The 23,459-nt window shown below is 35.0% G+C and overlaps 1 protein-coding gene across 29 annotated transcripts in view; it reads left to right on the top strand.

The window, feature by feature from the left end:
* Positions 1-23,459, top strand: part of EPB41 (erythrocyte membrane protein band 4.1) — a 169,176-nt gene that overhangs the window by 103,166 nt on the left and 42,551 nt on the right. For 21 of the 29 annotated variants that reach the window (XM_045511364.2, XM_045511359.2, XM_074377013.1 and 18 more), the window contains 6 exons: positions 2,472-2,559; positions 6,433-6,585; positions 8,680-8,777; positions 11,238-11,410; positions 19,814-20,055; positions 23,333-23,389. In XM_045511364.2, the coding sequence (XP_045367320.1) occupies positions 2,472-2,559; positions 6,433-6,585; positions 8,680-8,777; positions 11,238-11,410; positions 19,814-20,055; positions 23,333-23,389 (811 nt within the window). The remainder of the gene's footprint in view (positions 1-2,471; positions 2,560-6,432; positions 6,586-8,679; positions 8,778-11,237; positions 11,411-19,813; positions 20,056-23,332; positions 23,390-23,459) is intronic. The other 8 variants (XM_010947946.3, XM_074377017.1, XM_074377020.1 and 5 more) reach the window with 1 other exon arrangement.

Here is a 23,459-nt window from a genome sequence, read left to right as displayed (position 1 = left end):
GTTTAAGATTATGAAAGTGAAAGAAAGATGAAGGAACTGTTCCAGACTGAAAAGGACTAAGGAGACATGGACTAAATGAAATTTAGGATGCTAAACTGAATTCTTTTGCCATATAGAACATTTTGGAAACAGCTGGCTAAACTTGAATGGGGTCTGAGGATTAATGGCAGTAATGTATTACTATTTACTTACTTGTTTTCACAGTTGTGTTGAGATTATGTGGAAAAATGTCCTTGTTTGTAGGAATTACACACCAGAGTACTTGGGAGTAATGGGTCATCAGGTTGACAATTTACTCCAGATGGTTCAGGAAAAAATTGTTTGTACTGTCTGTAACTTTTAACTGTGTTTCAAATTTTTTTTAATTATATAAAAAAAGTTAAATGCAAAGCATCACCCAAAACTCCAATATAAGTATTATTTTCAACTAACAAGGAAAGTCATAGTTTTAAAGTTAAAGATCTCTTACTACCTGCCCTTAATATAATTTTAAAGCATGCTTACTTAGAAAGCGTTTAACTACATGGTTTGAAATTTAAATCTGTATTCAAATTGATTGACCCTATAAATGTGCTTAGAGTTGGAAAAGTGATTATGGGGAAGATTTCATCATGATTGCTTCATTTGATGTTTTGAAACTTGTCCTCAAACTCAAGTGATTAAAATTATTTCTCTTTTATGAGCTGCATATGATGTACCTCTGTACCATCAGAAACCTAAGGGTGCAATAATAATAAACATCTATATTTTACAAAGCAGTTTCACAACCATTATCTCATTTTATCCTGCTAGTCACATTCATTAAGCAAAGACAAAAGAAGAAATCATTGCCTATATTAGTCTCGGGAAGTAGGCATTATTATGGTTCTTACTTTATAGTTAGGAGATTGAGGAGACACTAGGTCACCACTTTTAAGTGCAGGAGCCAGGATTCCAGCTCCCGTGATGTGACTTGGGTTCTGGTTAAAGCGTAGTGCCGTAAACTAAGAGTCGTAACTTGCCCATGACCCTCTGTGATCACTCCAGGCCATTTTGTTCATCGGCAAAATGAAAGTGTTGAACTCTATAATCTTCAAGCTCTGTTCCAGCTTCAAATCCTAAAATTGAAGCCATCAATAGTACTAACAACAGCGACAAAAAATTTAACCGTAAGATGACTGGGAGTAATCTTAACCAGAAAAGTATATAATCTATGTGAGAAAAAAAAATTTACAAAACTTTCCTGAGATGTTTTTAATGACTTGAATATAAGACTTGCATATGTGTTAACTTTCCCATTCTCCTTTTTTTGTGTGTTCAATTTCAGATATATTAATAACTAAAATTCAGGTGTGATGGTTTAGCGCTTGTGAAAAGAAAGTTTTTTCAGGGAGGCTGAGTCATTAACAAATCTGCAGTTTCCCTCCTGAGATTTTTTTGGTGGAGAGAAAGGTTGTTATTCCAAGGAACCCTTTGTTCTTTTTAATGAGGGTAAAGACAGATGGGTTTGGAAGAGATTTTCTCTTGTTAAACCAATAGGCCACTGCTGCTTCTTATAGCTTAAGGCAGTCTTATGGGAAACAGGCATTTACATGGTTTTTTTGGAGGAGGGAGGGTGACTGCATTACTGTTACTATGAAGCTCTATTTGATTGGTCTGAATTTTGCAGCACTAGGTTAATATCTCTTTCTTCAAATCTCAACATAACAGCTCATGAGCACTTCTCAAAAGAGAAGAAAGTTATAAAGGCAAAGGAAAGACTGTCACAGTGAGTGTTTAGACAGCAAGGCTGATTGTTTTCAAATTTAATTCATTATATGCCTAGTAATGAAGACATCTTAATAATAGAGAAAACAGCCCTATTATCTACATGCCTCTATTAACCAATTTATTTTGTTTAGATCAGTGGGCAGGACACCATCTGCTACTAGAAATTTTCTTTTCATCAGTCCTGCCCCCATTATGAGTCCCCAGTTAAGCAACTTCAGCTGTCCTCCTGTTTAATTTCCATAATAACTTAATTCAGCGGTATGGAGAGGAAAAGGCAGCTAAGAGGATATTGTAAATTGTACCATGCCCTCAGATGATTTAATTTGATCACCTCCTTGGCAAGATAAATTAGTGGGAGGAGTTTATGTGTGTTGGAGAAAAGGGCTACGAACGGAGAGGGAGGGGTAGAACTAATGGTGGATGAGGCAGCTTTAAAGAAATTGTTTAGTAGGATTAAAAAAATTTTTTTTCTCATAGCTTTTTGGTGACTTTTTGTTTCTCCAAGATCTCTTTTTCTAAGGCATATTTCAACTATTTAGCACAAGCAGTGATAAGAGCCCTTTTCCATAATATTTTACTTTCAGGACTATGAAATATATCTACATACATATTAGTATATGTGATTATGTGTTTATATAAAGTACAATTAATATACAGATGTTATTATTGTAAATGTAGACCCTGTGACACTGAAATAATTTTTTATTTTTCTTGTATTAAAGGTCCATGACTCCAGCTCAGGCTGACCTGGAATTTCTTGAGAATGCCAAAAAGCTGTCTATGTATGGCGTTGACCTTCATAAAGCAAAGGTAATGGCAACTTTGGCCTTTATTAATATGCATGTATCAGACCTGTGACATATAATACTTCTGACCAAACTTTCTCTGGCATATTAGAAAACATTCCGAAGAGAGAGTAGTTCTTGTTAGAATTTTAAGTCTATCAGTTGAATCAGTCAAGTATATTAAGTGTATAAATTGAATGGCCCTTTTGCAGTTCCACCGTCAGAATGAAGTTTCATATCTAAGCAACTGTAAGGATCAAAAGATATAGCACTGAGAACAAAAGAAATGATAATTTCCTAAAGTGCAGATACATTTGAAAATACAGCATGATAGCGAGACATGTTTCATAGCCAATATCACTATGTGAGAATCACCTGGGGAGTTTATTAAATATGCAGATTCCTGAACTCCTTCCAGATTTACTGAATTACTTTGGAGGAGAGATTGAATCTCCAGAGTTAATGAGTATCCCAAATGATTCTCCTTTATGCTTGAATTTGAGAATCATTGGCCTAAGGTAGTGGTTCTTAAAGTGTGGTCTCTAAACTAGCATTTAGCATCGTCTAGGAACTTGTTAGAAATGCACATCTCAGGTCCCAACCTAGACTTAGTGAACCAGAAACTCTTGTCGGTGGAGCCGAGCAATTTGTTGTAACAAGCTCTTCAGTTGATACTAATGCACATTGGAGGAATGACAATGGCTCATTTGAGAACCACTGGGTTGGGGAATTGGAAACTTGAGAGCTTTCATCCTAGATCTGCCTAACACAGCCTAACAATGGTTACTTAAGGAATGTCACTTGACTTCTCTCATCTTCAGCTGCTGAAATGATTGGGAAGGTTGAGGAGTTTGTGAGGGAAAGGGCTCAAGGAATGATCTGAGATACACTTGGAAATTCTTAACTAAGAGGCTTGATGAGAGGAATCAAAACCATGTCCAATGAGAAGCAGGCAAAGGAATAGAGGTACTTAGCCCACAGCAGGAAAAGTTTAGGGGAGACATAATATGAGTCTTCATGGATTTACAGGATTGTTATGTGAAGTAGAGGTTTTGCTATGCCTCCAAGATATAAAACTAGAGCTGGTAAAATGGAAACTGCAGGGGAAAACTGTCAGCTCAGTTGGACAAATTACCTAATAGTCAGAGCTATTCAAAGATGGGATGGGCTACCTCAGAAGGTACTGAGTTCTCTGTCACTAGAGATATCCCAGGGTAGGCAGAATAATCACTTGGTAGGAATTTAGAAAAGAACATTCAAACATTTGGTGGGTGATTGAAATTAAATTACCTTTCAAGCTTCTCCCAACCTGATATCTGATATCTGAAGTTTCTTCCTTATTTAGTTTCTATTAATGCTGTTAAAATTTCATTGCGTGTTAGTGATTTTTCTTAAGATGTTGCTCTGGATTGTTTTGGGCTGGATACTGTAACCTCTGTGAATCTCTAAAACGATGGTAGGAAGATCAGATCAGATGTATTTCCAGAACAGAAATTGTTAGGTTTTGCCTCCCAATTTCTGCTGGAGGCTGGTATCAGTTCAGTTTATCACTAATGGGTGAGGAGTCAGGCAGCATGTTTCTTTCCCAAATTTTGTAAAGCAAATTGTTTCTCCAAAACATATAGTTAAGAGAGAGATGTAGTTGTACCCACAGGCTTTAAAAACTTACGAGGGAATCTTCTGGGAAATTCTCAGTTACATAGTCATCGAATTGAAACTGAATATAATTTCTTCTCTCTATTGTGCTTGTCCATAACACATGTAGGCACTAATATGTGTCTCCATATTCATTTTGGGAAAAGGAGTAGTCTAAAGCACACAACTCTGGGTTTTGATTACTTATCTGGATAGTCATCTGTAGAAATTAACTCAAGTGAAATTTATTTTTCTTGAATTACAGATAAAGATGATTAATATTATATATTTAATTAAAAATTTTTTCTTTAATAAAAAGGCATGTTGGGCAGGGTGTATATAGCTCAGCAGTAGAGTGCATCTTAGTATGCACAAGATTCTGGATTCAATCCCGAGTACCTCCATCAAAAAAAATAATAAAACAAAATAAAGAGGCATGTAAATAAAGCTTTTTGACTTGAGGAAGGTATTTATAACTTAGTATACCTAACATCAGTAATTATAAAAATCTGAGTTCTCTCATACTGAGTTTATAAGGAATAGAGTCAACTCCTATACTTACAATTTTTGAAGGGATAATCACTTTATCATAGAATAACAAGAATCGTAATTCTGCACATAGATTTGGTAGTATGCATGGCCCTGAGCCCTGGCCTCCAGAAGTCCTGTGGTCTGGGGACTTAACATACATGTATAGGACATGCAGATACTGTAGTAATTATTTGCTAATTATGATAATGATAGGTTTGAGTGTTTCAGAACTGTGAGAGCTCCAGTTCTCCAAAATGAGAATATGAATGCTTACCCTACGATTTTCATACACAGTCAGACAGGGTAAAAGTAAATTACGGTCTCTTTTTGGATTAGTAAAAGCCTTTTTAGAGGCTGCAGAGGCTCAGTTTTATGGGAGGAGTGTTGTGAAGGTAGATGAATGAGGTGTAAACCCAGTGACATTTCACAGTGGCTTTGCGGGGTGGTGGTGGTGGCTGTGTTATTCCTTGTAGCAGTTGATTCCTTCAGTGGGTAAGATGTGTGCATGTCCATGTTTTTTGGACAAAAGAAAAGCAGGTGTTTCTTCAGTCACTAATAATGAATGAAATAATTGATGGTAATTGTTGAAGGTTTAAGCCTAGTGTATATTGTTACTAAAATACCTTGAAATTCTTTATCAACCTACATAAATCAAGATTTTTATAAATCCAAAGCAAAGAATTTAATAATATTTGCCATAATAAATTAAGATAATAATGTAGGCAGGTAACAAACTCAGTGTAAACACCTAATGAGCATGTTGTCAATAACAGTATTTGGGGTGATACAAAAATGATTTAGATATAATATCTACCATCAAGGAATGGTTTATAATTTTTTCTTGATTGTAAAGGTGATATATATTAATATATTTACATATATGTATGTATGTATTATCCACATATCTGTATGTGTCTAGAAAACAGGATACCTGGAAATTACCAAATTATTACTGGTTACTGTTAAAAAGTGTGGGAGGAGAGGAGTGGAGTTTTACTTTTTAATTCACACAGTTCTGTATTCAAATTTTTTACATACAGGTGTTAGTTTTTTGATGTTTAAATGTTTTCTAACGTTAATACATGTTTATTATAATTGGAAAATATAGAAAAAATAAAAAAATTGCTCATGATCATACCACCTAAAGAATGCCATTACTAACATTTTGGTATATTCATCTTTCTTCTGTGTATATTTTTTATATTATTGGGATCAAATTGTATGTGCAGTTTTATCCTGCTTTATTTCATTTAACATTAAACATAGTTATTTCCCCATTTATCTCCCAAATAGTATGTAACTGTTTTAATGGCCACACTGTATTTCACTATATGGATGGACAATAATTTAACCATAATGCTTGGATACTTAGGTTATATCCAGTTTTTCACTCTTAAAATAACCTGAATATTTTCATATATAACACTTTTTCTGTAATTTGAATTATTTCCTTGGAACAGATTATGGAAATAGAATTGCTGAGTATGATTTGGACATTTTAAAGATATTTGCGATAGGTAATAACACTGATTTTTTAAAAAAATCTGGTATAGTAACAATATTTTTACATAGACCAAATAGTTCCATCAGTTCTAGTTGTTAGGTTAAGCTTTATTTTTCTTGTATACTTTGCAGCTGTTTTTTGTTGTTGATATCTTCAGATTGTCTAATAATAGTCAACAGTGTTGAGCAGTTTGCTCAAGACTGAAATACTAACACTTTTCTTTTTCAGGACTTGGAGGGAGTGGATATCATCCTAGGTGTCTGCTCTAGTGGCCTTCTGGTTTACAAAGATAAGCTGAGAATCAACCGCTTTCCTTGGCCCAAAGTGTTGAAGATTTCTTACAAACGTAGCAGCTTTTTCATCAAGATTCGGCCTGGAGAGGTACAGAATTTGTGCTTCTTTCCTTCTGAATCAAACACAGACCATGTCTAAGACATCTCTTCATTCCTGTTTTCCTTGTTATATCATCTAAGAGGGCTCTCTATAGCTAACAATTTGGGTGCTGATGTTCTGGTTTCTAAATTAATCATTCCCACGATGCTTCTTCTCTTCCTTACTACTGGTTTTCTGGACATTTCTCTTAATGTAAGTAAATTTACCATGGCCCAAAGTGAAACTTGTATTAATAAACTTGTTCCTTGTTTACTCCAGGTAAAAGCTGGATGGAAAATATTTTTAAATAAAGTAGCATGAGATTTTTTAGTTGTGGGGTTATTTTGCACCACCAATCACTTACCTCATATAATTAAATTGACTTACATTTTGTAGGTTCTAGTAGTTACTGGGAATGTGTTTTTGGGTCAAGTTCTAGATTTTTAATAGAGATGGATGTTCAACTTTGTACAGATAACTGAGTTATCAGTTAGTGGGCAATTTTTAGGATATACTAATACTGGCCAAATTTAACTTTTATATTAAAGAACCATCATGGTATTGCAGAAAATTAAGCAGGAATAAAAATTTTTAAAAAGTTCTAGGAGTTCTGCCACATACTAAGTAGAAGATTCTTGACAAATCTGACTCAGCTTCCTTATCATTCAAGAGGGATAATACCTCCTCTGTCAATGTTGATTTGAAGATCAAATGAGATGAGAACTGTAAAAGCTCTAAACAGGAAAGCATCATACTAATGTAAAGTGACTTTTCTGTGTCTATATCACCATCTGCTGGTGAAAGATGACTATTCGAGCATGGAAATACTGAATGTGCAGCCTTAAAATCTTGAATTTTATCATTGAAGTGTTTAATACTGTGATTATTTACCTCTGCCTAGCACAAAGGGATCAGTGTCTTCCCTCAAAGAGTTTCAAATCCAAGAGTCATTCAGTCAACAAATATTTATTAAAGCCTTTCTTTGTGCCAGGTACTATTCTGGGGACTAGGAACAGTGAATAGAATAGTCCATCCCTCAATAATCTTACATTTTAATGTGGGAAGACAGTAAAAAAAACAAATATATATATATATAATATACATATATTTCCATTATTAATAAAAATAATGGAAATTCCTTGGTTTCCTTAAATGTCAACCATATTATATATATATTATATATATATATTATATATATATATATAAAATATATATATACTGAAAAACCAGAATTCTTAAGAAGCCAAACGAGGAGCAACAAGTGGATTTTGAGAAGTACATTATTATGACTACAGTAGATGATTTAGAAGTAGCATGGTGTAGTGGAAACCATCAAATTCTGGTTCTGCCACTTAAGAGCTGTGAGACTAAGCAAGTAATTTATCTGGTCTCAGTTTCTTCATGTGTAAACGTTTGGATGATACTATTTAAGCATGGTGTATTGGCAATAATAGGCACCAGAAGTAAATGTCAGCTTCCTTTCATTTTATAAAGTATGCTTAAGGCAGAAACAAAGAGGCAAGAGACAGGCAGGACTAGTGTTCCTAGTAGTCCTGGCAGGATATGGTTTGCTTCAGCCAAAGAGGGATCTAGATAAATTAATGATCAATCAAAGGGAAAAAAGACATTTAATAATTCAAGAATCTGGTTTGAGCCAAAATCTTTAGCTTCTGATACAAAAAAATGATTGTATAATAATATTGGTTGATTGGAGGAAACATCCCTGTCCCATTCCCTGATTGTTGAGTAGCCTAATATCCTAACTGCAGACGGTGGCTAAGGAAGAGCAGTGTCTGGACAACCAAAAGGTGACTTAATTATGTCTCAGAAAAATGTCCAGCATATATATGTATGTGTTTCTGAACAGAATAAGATACATAAATAATAAAAGATGCATTCCCTGGCTTCCCTGCTGTAGAAAAAGCCACCCTCAGTGAGTAAATTTTTTTTGGTAAGTAGGGGAAAACTTCAAATGTTATTTTATGTCCTTAGTAGACTATAACATTCTTTTTATTCACAATGACCTCTTCTGCAGTTCATTTCTCTGGTCCTGTATCACTGTAGTTGAATAATACTTTATGTTCCATGTTTGTGTATTTGTAGCAAGAACAGTATGAAAGTACCATTGGATTCAAACTTCCCAGTTACCGAGCAGCTAAGAAATTATGGAAAGTCTGTGTAGAGCATCACACATTTTTCAGGTATTGTTCTCATTTGATTTTTTTAAAAAAATAAATTATTTATGCATGTTTCTATTTTAAGCCTGCTATTGAAATTCTCTTCTTTGTATGGCTGGCAGTCTTTTATTTAGCTCAGGTGAGATCATCTTAAAAAAACAAAATGAATCTAGTTATCCTCTTTGGGCTGAAAAACATTGCCTCAGCATCCCCAGAGCACCTTTCTGTGTACGGTAGAAGGAGGAGAGAAGTAAGGAATAGGAACCTGCGTTGACTAGGGGCTCTGTGATTGCCCTAACTGGAGCTCAAACCTGCCCTGTCAGGAGGAGGAACCCTGAGTTACCTCCACGTGGAATTTTTCTACGGAGTGCTTAACTGCCTTCTGTGGGTCTTTATACTGGACGGTTAAAGATGAAGTTGATCCTTATCTTGGTTCTAATCAACCCCAGAAAGAGAGAACAGAAAACCATCTTTGAAGCACAATTGTGTCAGATAAACAGAAGACAGAAGAAAGTTTTATCTCTTTTGCTTTTCAAGAGGCCACATCATTAACCCCTTGTGTTCATTTACCAAGCATTTTCTGTGTGCTTACCCTTCGTGTAGGCACTATACTAGGCACTGGGAATATACCATAGATAGTTCTAGTCCCTGTCCTGATGGAACGTGAAATCTAGCAGACAAATAATTACTTGTATTGAAAGGAAAGCCAGCCAGTTGTTGTCAGTTCGCCTTTTTAAAAAAACTTCTTTATTACAGAAAATGGCATGTATAGCACAGTGAAGAGAAGAGTATAATGAACTTGGCTTGTACTTATCACCCAGTTTCAGTAATTATCACCCAAAGCCAGTCTTGTTTCATCTGTATCCCCACCCACTCTTTCCTACTACTTCCCAGATTATTTTGAAGTGAATCCCAGACTTTCTGCCATGTCACTCATAAATAAATTTGACTCTTTATGAATGGTTCCCAAGGGAGAGAACCATGGTATCATTTTCTTCTATTTGTATTTTCATATCATACTTAGCACTAAAGAACAGTGGACAGGAAGAAAAGTCGGGGAAAATAATATTTTAATTCTCATTTCAAAATAAAACATGCGGATATACTTTTCACTCGATTAAAGAATCTTAATGATCAACATTAAGATATTTCTTTATGCTTTTGTCATCTTCTGTAAAATAAAACCAAGAAAATAGAGTTTTTATATACAGACTACTCTATGTAAAATAGATAAACAACAATGACCTACTGTACAGCACAGGGAAGTATTCAATATCTTGTAATAACCTGTAATGGGAAAGATCTGAAAAGGTGTGTGTGTGTGTGTGTGTGTCTATGTGTCTATGTGTATTACTGAATCACTTTGCTGTACACCTAAATGCTGTACACCTAAACTAATACAACTTTGTAAATCAAGTATACTTCAATAAGAAAAAGGAAAAATATTTCATATTAGAATTAAAAAAAAGAAAGTCATATAAGGAAATAAAAGAAACTTATGTTTTGAGAAAATAGAGTTTTTAAAAAGGGTAAGAAAGAGTAAAAAGAGTTATTTTGAATGTTTAGTATCTATAGTATAGATTTCAGCTGCAGCCAATGTATTTACTTGGATAGGATAGTATATTTAAATCCATTGCATCAAAATAAGAGGATATATTAACATTGTAATGTAATGCTTCATTACATAAAAGAAAATATTTACAAGTTAAACTATCCCAAAAGGGGAAAAATGCTCTCATTTTGATAGTGTTTGATGTAGCAATTTATATATTTATTCAGCAAACATTTATTGAGTGCCAAATTCATGCCAGGCACTATGCCCAAAGTGAAAACACAAAGATGAATAAATCACAGTCTTTATTCTTTACCCTTAGAGAGCTCACAGTCTCGTAGTGGAGACCAGCACATAAACAGATTGTTTCAATGCAGTATAGTAATGCTGTGACAAAAGAGAACACAGGGGTACTGCATAGAAAGAAGATGGGGTTCCTAACTGAGTTGAAAATATACCAGATAACCTATTAAATAGGTTACCAGGCATTAATTGACTTAAGAGTGTGTTTGACAAAATTCTTATTCTAGTAGAGTGGAGCTCTGGGGTTGGACTTCATTACTGCCCAGCTTCTTAACAGCTATGTGACCTTAAGCAAGTAGCCTCTTTTTTATGGTTCTGTTTGTTTTATCTGTACAATGATGTAAAAGTACAGGGATGTAATGAAAATATTACAGTGTTATAAAAGCATTTTGAAAACCTTAAGGCCCTATCTATAGAGGTATAAGATCATATCATTATTAGAGGCTGCAGATAAATTATATATGTTGCTTTGAGAAATGACACAGAATTAAAATATTGATTACTTGATTGGAAATTTGTCTTAGTAACTATGAGGAAACTATGAGAATTGTGAAACTTTGTCTTTAATCTCACAGCCTCACTTTAGAGTGAGACAATATATATGTGATTATTATGTTTTTTTCCCCCAGACTGACATCTACAGACACCATTCCTAAAAGCAAATTTCTTGCCCTGGGATCCAAATTTCGATACAGTGGCCGAACTCAGGCTCAGACCAGGCAAGCTAGTGCTCTGATTGACAGGCCTGCCCCACACTTTGAACGTACAGCAAGCAAACGGGCATCCCGAAGCCTTGATGGAGGTTTGTATTGAATATTAATGATTTCTTGTGATCCTAACTCTTTAGAGAGAGATAAAGGAAGTACAGTTATCTATAAGAGAACCAAATTAAAAAATCTCAGTGGTAAAATAAGATGGATCTCACTCACTGTCTAATTCAGTGGAATCATCTTAAGAAAAGAAGAACAGAGCTTCAGAGAGAGTAGTAACTAGCTCAAGGCTCCACTGCTAGGTAGTGGTAGATTGAACACCACCAGAATTAGTATTCAGAATCTCTGCTACAGGATGGAACCCTAATGTTTTAAACTGAAGTAAAGCCCTCTTAAACATTTTTAAATAGTTCTTTTTCATGTAGAAAAGAGAGAATGTGTCTGCCTTACTAGAACGATCATAGAAAAAGTTTAGAACATTTGTCATGTGTCAATTATAGACAGGAAAATCAGTCCTATTATTGGAGTCTCCAAATTTTGTTTAAATAAAAGAGAGGAAATAAGTAAGTTTCATGATTGTATATACTGACAGAAGGTCTGTCTGTTTTTCTAAGTTTAGTCCCAAGGATTTGAGAGCGTTGCTGAAATGAAGTAAAAAGCCATATTTGGTTCTTTATACCACTAAAAAAAGATGGCTAATAAATAAAAGTTCAGAGGGCAGTACCCAAAGTAAAGCATCGCTGATTGCAGGTCTGTGCTAGCTACTGTAAAAGCAAGGTGCATGTTACAGTAACTAGATCAAGCATGTTACTGTAGCTAAAGGTTTGGGTTCTGAAATCAGACCTGGTTCAACCACTGCATTTATGACCTGTCTTCTTGGGTGAGTTACTTAATCTGTCTGTGCCTCAGTTTTCTCATTCATAATGTGGGTATAATGATAATATAATACTACCTCAAAGAATTTTCATGAGGAATAAATGAGATGATGTGCTTATTAGCACAATGGTTGGTACTTAAGTGACCCCAGAATATTAGCTATCATTAAGTTACTGTTCATATTCTGGCCACAGCGTTATTATTTTGTTTTATATCGTCCAGAACTATGCTGCCATATTCTGTTTGTTGCATTATGGGACCTTTTATCAGAAACACCTAGCTCACTTTAAAGGAATCAGGAATGGGTCAGTCACACTTGGAAAAGAGATTACCTAAGCATAGCAGCTTTGTGCTTCCATACTGTGTCATGCTTCTTTCTTTCTGGCGTTTCTCTACAAGGCAGATTGCAGGCTTTGTTTTATTTGCTCTTCATGACAAAACTAGGAATTAAGGTCAGAGATTAGATAACTTTTTCTTAAGATATGGTAGCTGGTAAGTGGATTGGAATATGGGTTGGTTTAATTCCCAAACCCATGTTCTATCAGATATTTACTCATTTACTACTTTGTTCAATAATTTATTTTAAATTTCTATGTGCCAGATATTGTTCTAGTCATCGGAGATACAGCTGTGAACTTACAAACATGGTCCTGCCCTCAAGGTACTTACATTCTGTGGGTAGAAACAGAAACAAAACGAAACAAGTTGAGACAGTGATAAGTGCTATAAAGAAAATAAAACAGAGTAATGGAATAGAGCGTCTGGGGCTGGGGATATTGGGCAACTGTTTCAGACTGAGTGGTCTGATCTAAATTTAGAGGGTTCCTCTGAGGAGCTTGTTTTGAACTGAAACCTGAATTATAAGAAGGAGCCAGCCATCCCAAAATCTGGGAGAACATTCTCGAAGAAGGAGTAGCAAGTACAAAGACTTAGAAGAAGGAACGAGCTTGGAATGTGTCTAGAGCAGCGCTGTACCATAGAACTTTCTGTGCTGATGAAAAAATCTTTTCTTTTGTGATGTCCAGTTTGGTAGCCAGCAGCCATATATGGCCATTAAGTGAGGTCAGAGGAGTAGGCAGAGGCCAGGTTGTGAAGGGCCTTGTAGGCCACATTGAAGAGTTTAGACTTTACTTTAATTGCATTGGAAAGCTATTCGAGGGAATGATATGATCTGATTTCCATTTTTAAAAGATTGCGCTGTTGAGTGAGTTCTCCACTGCAGAGGTAGTAAAACAGAATCACAGTGAAGTCTGTTGCAGGATCTGGGTAAGAGATGATGACAGCTTGGACTTGAGTATTGGCACTGAAGACAGTGAAAGGTGGTCAGAGATACAATTCAGAAGTAGGGCTGACAGAATTATTAGTAAATTAAGTGTTAGAGATGATAAGGAAAGGAAAATCAAGGTTTATTCCTAGGCGTGATCATTTAGTACAACAGGAAAGTCTGAGAAAGGAGCAGAGTTGGGGGTATAGGAAATCAAGACTTCTGTTTTGGACATGTTAAGTTTGAAGTATGATCACTCAGTCCTCATGTCTGCCGTATTCTTTTAACAACATCAGGCATCTCCTTCCTTGTTTAGTAAATCACCCTACTTCCAGCTTACCGTAGTTTTGGGAAACTGTTGTTTTTATTATTTATCCCCATTTTTCAATGAGAAAATTGAGATTGGAGAGTTTAAGCAACTTGTTCAAGATCTCACAGATAGTATGTTCCAAAGCTTGAACAAAAATCCATGTCTGTCTGATATCATATCCCACAGATTTTCCCACTAAATGAAATTTCATTGTTACAGAGATACTATGCCTTATGTATCTTTTCTTTCTAATAGCAAAAATAACCAATGATTCAAGGGTTAATGATCTTTGGTACTTTGAACAAATCAGAAAGCTTGACTTATAAAGATGCTTCTATTACTTGAAGAAATCACATTTTTACTGTCTCTTTTTCTAGCTGTAGAAATCTCACAGTTCAAGATTTCAAAAATCCTTGATATCTCTGTCCATTGACTAATATTGGCCAGTTCTTATTAAGTTATACACTGTGTTCCTAGGGGGAAACTCTCCAAAAATTTGTCTTCAAAGACTGTAGTAATGTTTGAGGTTCCCAAACTGAAGCATGTCAGACAATTTTAAAGGAAGACAGAGCTTTGGTGGCTTTACCATTAGTATCACAGAGTTTTGGAGACTTGGAAAAAGATTTTTGAAATCATTTATTCCAGCCATTTTATTTTATAGAAGTGGAACCTGAAGCCCAAAAAAGTGATCTGTCCAAAGTTAACCTAGTTTGGTAGTGCGAATTTAGGACAGAATCCACATTTTCTGGTATCTAGATCAGTCCCTTTTTCCCTTGATATATTCCTTGATGCCTTCTTCCTATCTTTGCAGTTTGAGAACTTTTTAAAGATGCATGATCTTAACTGGTTTTGGTCTTGATAATTACCACAGCACTTGCTACATTGTAAGTGCTTAATAAATAAAAATGTTCAAAATAAAATGATTAATTTTCCTATTTAGTTGAATGTGAGCAGAATTTTTATGTTCCACACTTTCAGTGTGATATTTTTAAATACTTTAGAACTTCCTGTTACAACTGTTGTCTCTCTCTTTAATTTTTTCTGCTTGGGAAAAGAGTACTTCCCCCCCCACCCCCAAATCTTCATTCAAATCCTGATGACTAATGACATTGGGTACCTTTTCATAGCTTATAGGCTGTCTGCATATTATTATTTCTGAAGTGCCTGTTCAGATCTTTTGCTCATATTTTTATTGGGTTGTCTTAATTTGTAGGAGTTCTTTTCATATTCTTGTCTCAGGGAGAAAGCATCAGTATTTCATCATTAAGTATGGTGTTTACCCCACATCATTAAGTGTGGGGTTTCATGTAGCTGCCTTTTATTAGATAAGGAAATTTTCTTAAGAAACTTCAAAGAGTTCTTATCATGAATGAATGGTGACTCTTATCAAATGCTTTTTACTTCATTGGTTGATATAATAATATGATTTTTCTCCTATTTTATGTTACATGGTATTATTACATTGATTGACTTTCCATTGTTAAACCTTCTTGGCACTCTTGGAGTAAACTCAGTTTGATCATAATGTGCTTTTTAGGTTTTTCAATGATTTTCATAAGAGAGAGAGGCCAGTAATTTTCCTTTCTTTAATGTTTTTGTCAGGTTTTAGTGTTAAGTTTATGCTGATCTCATAAAGTAAACTGAAAAGGATTTCCTCTTTTTCTGTTCTTTGGAAGAGTTTGTATAAGATTGATATTATTTCTTACTTAATGTTTGGAAAAATTCACCTATTAAGCCTGCTGATCCTAAAGATCTCTTTGTGAGAGGGTTCTTTACCTACAGATTCAGTGTCTTTATTGGAAAGGACTATTAAGATCTTCTTCTTGCGGGCAGAGGGGACAGCTCAGTGGTAGACTGTGTGCCTAGCATGCACGAGGTCCTGGGTTCAATCACCAATACCTCCATTAAAATAATAAATAAGTAAATAAATTAAAACCTGATTACCTCCCCCCCAAAATAAAAAAAATTAAAAAAAAATTACAAAAAAAAAAAGATGTTCTAGTTCTTGTTTCAGTTTTGGTAATTGCATTTTTCTAGGAAATGTCTGTTTCATCTACATATTCAAATTTCTTGCCATAAAGTTGTGTAGCTTTTTAATATCTGTAAGATCTATAGCAACGTCCCCTTTTGCGTTTCTGATGTTGGTAAGTTGTGTACCTACCTTTTTTTTTTTTTGAACAGTCTTTCTACAGATCTATTAATTTTATTAATCTTTCCAAAGAAACAACTTTTGATTTTTTCTTCCTGTTATATATTTTTAATTTAATTTATGCCAGCTAGGATCTTTATTATTTCCCTTTTACTTTTATTGAACTGTTCTTTTTCTAATTTCTTAAAGGGGTACCCATTGATGTTTCTTATTTCTTACAACCTAACCTTAGAATTTAAGTGACTTGCCTAAGGTCACATAGTTAATCAGTGACAGAGCTGGAAAAGTAGCATCTAGAAATGTTCTCCCAGTGCCATGTTTACAGGTTAATAGTCAGTATTCATTGAGCACTTAGTATGTTCCAGACACTCTTCTAAATGTTTTACATATATTATCTTTTAAACATCTGAATATAAACTAAGTTGGACAAATTTTTTGTAGTTCTGTTCTCAAATGTCTTCTTTTTCTCTGTGCATTATTTTCTCAGTAAAAGAACTGAAAGCGTGTCTTAAGGAAAGTATTTTTCCCTCCTTTGCCATTCTTCTTAGTAGAGAGACTTTTCCCTGTTAGGCCTCTTTCTCTCTATCTCTCTCTCTTTTTTTTTTTTAAATTAATATAAGCCTTTAAGCTAGGAATGGTGTAATAGGGAAACTTTAATAAGAATTGCTTTATAAGAGGCCTCATTTTAATGAACATTCCCTTTCTCTTCTGTTATATCTGGTGCTCAGAGCATCTGCTTCACCAGCTGAAGGAACTAAAACTGGTTCAGATCCCAGTTTATACCACAGAGTGGTAAGTCACAAGGATAAACTAGTAATGATGACAAGGATTTTTCAGATAGTTTTTTTGCACTTTTTGCTTTTCAAACTATTTCCATATATTCCTATTTGGTGCCAACAACCTAGTGATCAAGAAGCACTTAGGAATTCTTGCTTTACTCATAAGGAAACTGGGGCACACAAAAAAATTATATAACTTCCTATGGTCACACAACCAAGCTGTTCATTTGTCCACTTAGTAGTGGTTGCAGTGATTCTTGCCTGCATTCTTGCCTGTATCCTCTTTGGAGCTTTAAAACAAAACAAATGCCAAAGCTCCACTCTTAGATACCACATCTGTCTATGGTGGAACTTAGCATCAGCTGGGTTTTTTGTTTTCCAAGATCCACACATAATTTATGGGGGCACTCTGGTTATGGTTCCATTGATCCGTTGCATAATTAAGTAACAGAGCTAGAACCAGAATTTAAGACTCTTTTTACTCAATATGATGGTTTTGAGTTTTACTCTTCACTGCTCTAGTATATAACTAAATTTCTGTTGTTGTCAGATAATATCAGTATAATGCTGGAGTTAATGGGTCCACAAGATGATCACAGCCAGTACTCCTCTTTGTCTAGACCTTCAGAGATGGGAAATAAATGAATTTTTAAAGTTAAGTGTTCTCTCTGTATGCACCAAAAATCTTTTAATAGCTAACAAATGAATTCATAAAACAGAAAAGCCAAAACGTCTTAAAAAGTAATCACTACCTCCAACAGTGAATATACTAAAAAGCATTGAATTATACAATCTAAATGGGTGAATTTTATGGTATGTGACTTATATCTCAATAGAGCTGTTTAAAAAGATAACAGCCACATTTACTACCATGATTTGTCTGTTGTAATTGATAGTTTTTGTAGCCTTCTTATGGAGAAAGGGAAAGGAATTTGCCTATCTCCAGAGTGCCTTGGTGATATTTTTCACTTGAATTGCATATCAGTGTGCACATAATTAGTTTTTGCCCAACTTACTCTTGAAATATTAACCCATATCAAAAAATAAATAAATAAAAGAAGACTTATATATGACATTAAAAATGATTAATATTTAGGATTTATAAAGTATTTTTATATCCATTGAGTATGCCTTCCCCAACTGTCCTGTAGAGTTAATATCTTCCACATTTTACAAATGATGAAACTTTCTGCCTCTGTAACTTCCAGTTCCCACACTTATACCTACTTTTCCACATATAGTACAGATTGCCAGGGCTGGGAATGCTGAAGACTTAAATCATTTGGCTCTGCAATATTAGTATTGGATTAAAACCAAACGCAAGTGGCAAAATAACACATGGTGAAAACATGGACTGTTTCTATGATGCCAGGCAGCTGAATTAATTCTTTGAGAGGAGGTGTGAATACACATGTATAATGATACTTAACACAACTGTGAGCAAAATATTTTGTCACATTCCCCTGTGTTGTTAGATTTGGTCTGCCATCTGCCATTCTTGCATTGACTGGCTTAGAGCACCCATGAGTAGCAGGGACTTGCAAGAGGCTATAGCGTTTTCATTGAAAGATAAAGTAGATCTTTGTGTTTTTCCTATGTATCCTCTGAGGAGTGATTTCTTTCATTGGAGATCATTATGGGGTATCAAGCATTTCTTTCTTGGTGTTGAGTATATGAAGTAGTTGTGAATTTCAGTTTTTCGCATCTGTTCTGATTCATGGAATTCCTTTGTTTTACCTAATCCTTACTACTTATAAATCTAAACTTACCAGGATAAATTAAGTTCAGTATATTCAGTTTAAGAAGGCAGGAAAGTGTGTAATAAAATTTATAAAGAGTTCCTTGTAGAATAATTAAAATTTAAAAGAATAATGATCTGTTATCAGAAATACTAAACGTGTGGAAACATACTGCATTCCTAGACACTGCACATAAATGAGGTTTTACTACAAAGTGTATGGAAGTTTTCTTTTAGTTCCTGAAAGAATGAAGATAAAAATTATAAAAAGAATATGAATGATTGTTTTTAAGTCAGTGATCTGAAACTTAGATGCCCAATAGTCCAAACCAGAACAACTGTTACCTCTGTGAAAAGATCAAGCTTTTGTCATAAGTTTGTACTGTATATTCTCTCTAAAACTGTCCATATACAGCCTTTTTCCTAAACCAGTGTTTCTTAACCTAGCAACCTTGTCCTGTACACACTGGAGCCAGTACCACCTCCTGCTTCTTTCCCAAGTTGTGACAACCAAAATGTCTCCAATCATTGCCAAATGTTCTCTGGGGAGCAAAATCACCTGTGGTTGAGAACTGCTGCCCTAAATATATTAGAGAATAAGAGCAATAGTGCAAATTAGTAGGACTCTGGGCAAAGGTAGGACAAAACTCAAAGGATTGTTTTGGCTTTTTTAAGGACAAAAGGGGAAAGGTTTTGGCTTCATATTATTTAATCAGATAATTAAAAAGGAAAGTGTCTGGTTAAAAGATTTGCCCTTAAACAAGCATCAAAAAGGGTTCATGTCTTATCAGATGATCCAGTTATCAAATTATTTTGTAATCACTCCAAGTTATTTTGTAATCATTCCAAGGAAGCTTCACAGAAGAGATGAGACTTAATCCTTTTTTCCTGGAATATATTTTTAGGTTCCTGAAATCGCCTATAAATAAGTGGATCTTTATTTCAAAAAGCCTTTATGGAAGAAATCAGACTTAATTAACCCTTTTTTCTCCTCTACAGACTATCTTTCAGGTTCTTGAAACTAATAGATTATAAGATTAAACAATGTTGCAAACTTTTTAATAAAATGAGTTTTCAATTTTATTTTTTCTTACTTTGATGTCCATGCCCACACACCTCCCACCTCCTGCCCCACCCTTAATGGAACATGATTGTCAGGACATTTTAGCTTTTCTATTGAGGGTACTTTTAGCTTTCTTACTGCCATCACTTACCTGCCAGAGCACTAATTATTTATTTTTCACCTTCTGTATGATATCCTGCTGGACACCGTAACACTTGTGTGTGTTCCGGATTCACAATTATTTCACCAGGTGACTTTGAAGTAGTACAGTGACTCCTGCCTTCCCTTATTTTTCCCTTTTCCCTTTTTCACATAGCGGCCATCGATTCAGCAGACCGAAGCCCTCGGCCCACCTCTGCACCAGCCATTGCTCAGAGTGAGGTCACAGAAGGCAGCGTCCCAGGTGCACCTGTTAAAAAGACAGTGGTTCCTAAAACACAGAAGGAAACAGTGAAGGTTGAAGTGAAAAAGGAAGAAGTGCCACCTGAGCCAGCTGAGCCAGCTGAGCCAGCTGAGCCACCTGAGCCACCTGAGCCAGAGCCCACAGAAGTGGAGAAGGTATGTCAAAAGTCCAAACATCTAGCTAATTTCCTTTCTGGTCCAGAAATGTTAACTCCTTGACCAGGAAGGTTCTCAAAGCATTGACTTTTTGTAGAATGCTAACAAAATTATTTCTTCCTCACTCTTTCTGGAAGAAGGTATCTCCCATGAACCTGTAAAATGTTTTTTATAGAATTATGTCATGAAGACTGTAAGCTATCCCAGAAGTTTTCAGGTGACTCGCAGCTTTCCCCAACTTATATCTTTAAAAATAAGTCCGTAAAACACACCAGTACTGTGATCATCTCCTTTAAACATAATTTTTACTCCTCCAGAGGAATCTCCACATTCCTTTTTAAGAGTAAGCTCAGCTGGTGTGATTAAAATATAATTTGATTTCCTAAAATGGATATATGTGCAGCACATCCAGAGAACATCCAGAAGTTGCATAAAGCACATCTAGTGGTTGTTCCAATCTTAAGAAACTTTACAAAAGGGGGAAATCCCTTATGTAGGAGAGGCTATGCTACTGAGTTGATTGTACCCATAGTCATTGAACCTTGTTGAAAAATCACCAATTTAATTAGCAAATTTCCCAGGAGTAACAGTAACTGGTCTGAAGCTTTTTAAAATACATTTAAGTGGGGGAGGGTGTAGCTCAGTGGTAGAATGGGTACTTAGTATGCATGAAGTCCTGGGCTCAATCCCCAGTACCTCCATTAAAATATAAATAAATAAACCTAATTACCCTTCCCCCTAAATATAATAAAGTTTTTTAAAAGGTTTTTAAAAAAAAATGTAAAAATACATTTATGCAGTGATGGAGTTGAGATGTCAGCTCAGATTTATTGAAGTAAATACAGACCTCACTATTGACAACAGAATTAATAGAAGCAGTCTTTATAAGAAAAATTACATTGTTACATGTCTGTTAAGAAATTTAAAACACGTAAGGCCTTTGAAAGTGCAGATGGATTAATCCTATTCTTTTGGAACCAGTTCAATATCTAGTTTATCTGTAGAGCAGTGGCTAATCTTGCTCTGTTTTGATGGTATTAAAAAAACTATTCAATAAGGCAGAGTTTTTACTGTCCTTTGAGACCAACTTGAGTATGAGGGGTGGAAATTGAGTGAATGGTAGGTGTTTGTATTTTTGTATTTAGTCAAGTTGGCCATCAGATTCAGTATCAACTGTGCTTTTTAAAATGTTAGACTTAACCATGGTTTTTAATGTTAGGATAGCTCACCTGGCACTTTTGACTATCTCTCCATTTGTGATACTGACTGGAAAGTATTGGACTACTGGAATTGGCAAGGGAATCATTTTAGTGGCTAAGATTCCTTTGGCTTTCTGCTAAATTATTTCTTCCTTTGCCTATATGGCAGACACAGGGATCTTCAAGAACAGGTTCCCCTTGCTCTTGGAACCTTGGCAGTGTGGAGAGATCACTTCCTGTTATATGCTCCCCAGTTAAGTGCCAATTGGGGGTCTTCTTGCCAGTTAATTCTGACTAAATATGTATTTTGAGATAGTTATATTGAGATCAGATCAAAAGCCACCTCTGATAACCTTCTATTACTGTAATAGTAGTGACAGAATTAAGGGTGACTCAGTTGATTTTATTTGTAGCAGTTAGAAAATAATAATGGAATTTACTTGAAGCCATATTTATTATATAAAGCAGCAGTAGTAATAAAGTAGCCTTGTAATTGTGGAAATCTCATTATCTCACATTAATTTGGTGCCAGATGGAGATAGCTTTTTGGCATCTTGAGTCATTTCACAAGACTTATTTTGCAGGTATGGAGATAGCACCTTTCCCCATGTACATCTCTATCTCAATTAACATTCTCTGTAGGAGCATACCTACTACTACTGTTGCTGCTTGGTCTCCATTCTTAGCCTAAAGTAGAGGATCTCAGTTTCTTGCTGTTGGATTACTAAGGAACCAAAACACAAAGTCATTATTCTTTAAACAAACAGTTTAAGCTCTACAAAATACTTTGAACAACCATTTGCTAAGCATTCACAAGTCTGTAAAGATACTATCTCCATTTTATCAATAAAAAACTTAGGTAAAATAACTTGCTAATGGCCACATAGCAAGTGTACTGGGATTCCAAGTAGAAATGACCCGAATTGTTAATTATCCCTGGTAGTTAAAAGGGCTATAGCCAGATGTGCTTATGATTTGACAGAGTCACAAAGTTTGATATCATCTTATGTTCTTTACAGTCAGTCCTATGACTGCACAGTGACATTTTATCCCAAGTTAATGCTGCCAAGTATGGTTAAAAAGAATACGTCAAAACACAGATTAATAAGGTTCTGTAAAGAATGTAATGATACAAAGTGATTGATTTGACACTTAATAAAAAGTTTTCTTATTTTGATAAATCCAGTGCTTTAGGCATTGTTCACTCTGTTATTCTTTCTCTTAACAGTCTTTTTTTTTTTTTTTATGCATACTCCATTTTGGGTGTATAAAGTGACTATTACTAAAGGTGTTTCAGAGTCAGGCAAGAGGCCTTAGTTATTCTTTTCCTACCATTAAGGGTGAATCTTGCCCATCCACCAAACACAGGGGCTCCAACTCCCTGGAAAGGAGATTAAAGTGTGTTGAATGTTGCAGCTGAGCCCCATGTATGCTTATTTATAAATCAGCATTGGAAGTAATTGCATGCATCAGTAATAATTTGGATTGAGTTTATTTTGATGCTTTGTTGTCTAATAAACTGAAGGGTGAAATTCCCTCCTTAAATATATTGATCAACTAACAGAATTGTTCGTATTTACCTGCTTGATGTCTTATGTGGTTTATTTTATGTATGCTTTAACTATAGAGATTTTCTTTTTGTTTCTAACTCATATATGTCATACATTGATATCTTCATTTGTAAATTTGTTTTTAAATGTTATTTGAAATACTCCTAGATCATTTTCTAAGAACAAAACAAAAACATGGCTTTTTAAGCCTAAATTATTATTTTAGTAATTTTTTATAAATAAGTATAAAAACGTTTTCTTCATTAATAGAATAATTACCTTAATCTTCTTTTTTTATCCTTTGACTGTCCATTTTACCTCTTCAAGCCTTGAAAATGTGATGGTGAACTAACAGATTGCTGTTGAGAGCAGTGTCCTTCCTGGTAACACCCCCAGTAAGACTGCATCATGATGATTATCTTAACTGATATCACAACTAGCCTAAAGATGTGGCTTATTTGGAAATGACTCTATTCATAGAAACCTACTAACCTGAAATGTTTTTACCACTTTATTTCTTAAATATAGGTGGAAAAAACCCACATCGAGGTCACAGTACCCACCTCAAATGGTGACCAAACACAGGTTTGTGTCAATAGGCCACTTGTTCCTTTTCCCCTCCCTCTTCAATTTTTTCTTCTCCCCTACTCCCCAC

The sequence above is a fragment of the Camelus bactrianus genome, chromosome 13 (assembly GCF_048773025.1).
Source record: "Camelus bactrianus isolate YW-2024 breed Bactrian camel chromosome 13, ASM4877302v1, whole genome shotgun sequence".
Lineage (NCBI taxonomy): Eukaryota > Metazoa > Chordata > Mammalia > Artiodactyla > Camelidae > Camelus > Camelus bactrianus.
The sequence above is the reverse complement of the archived record's forward strand: the minus strand, read 5'-3'. Positions and strand labels throughout refer to the sequence as shown.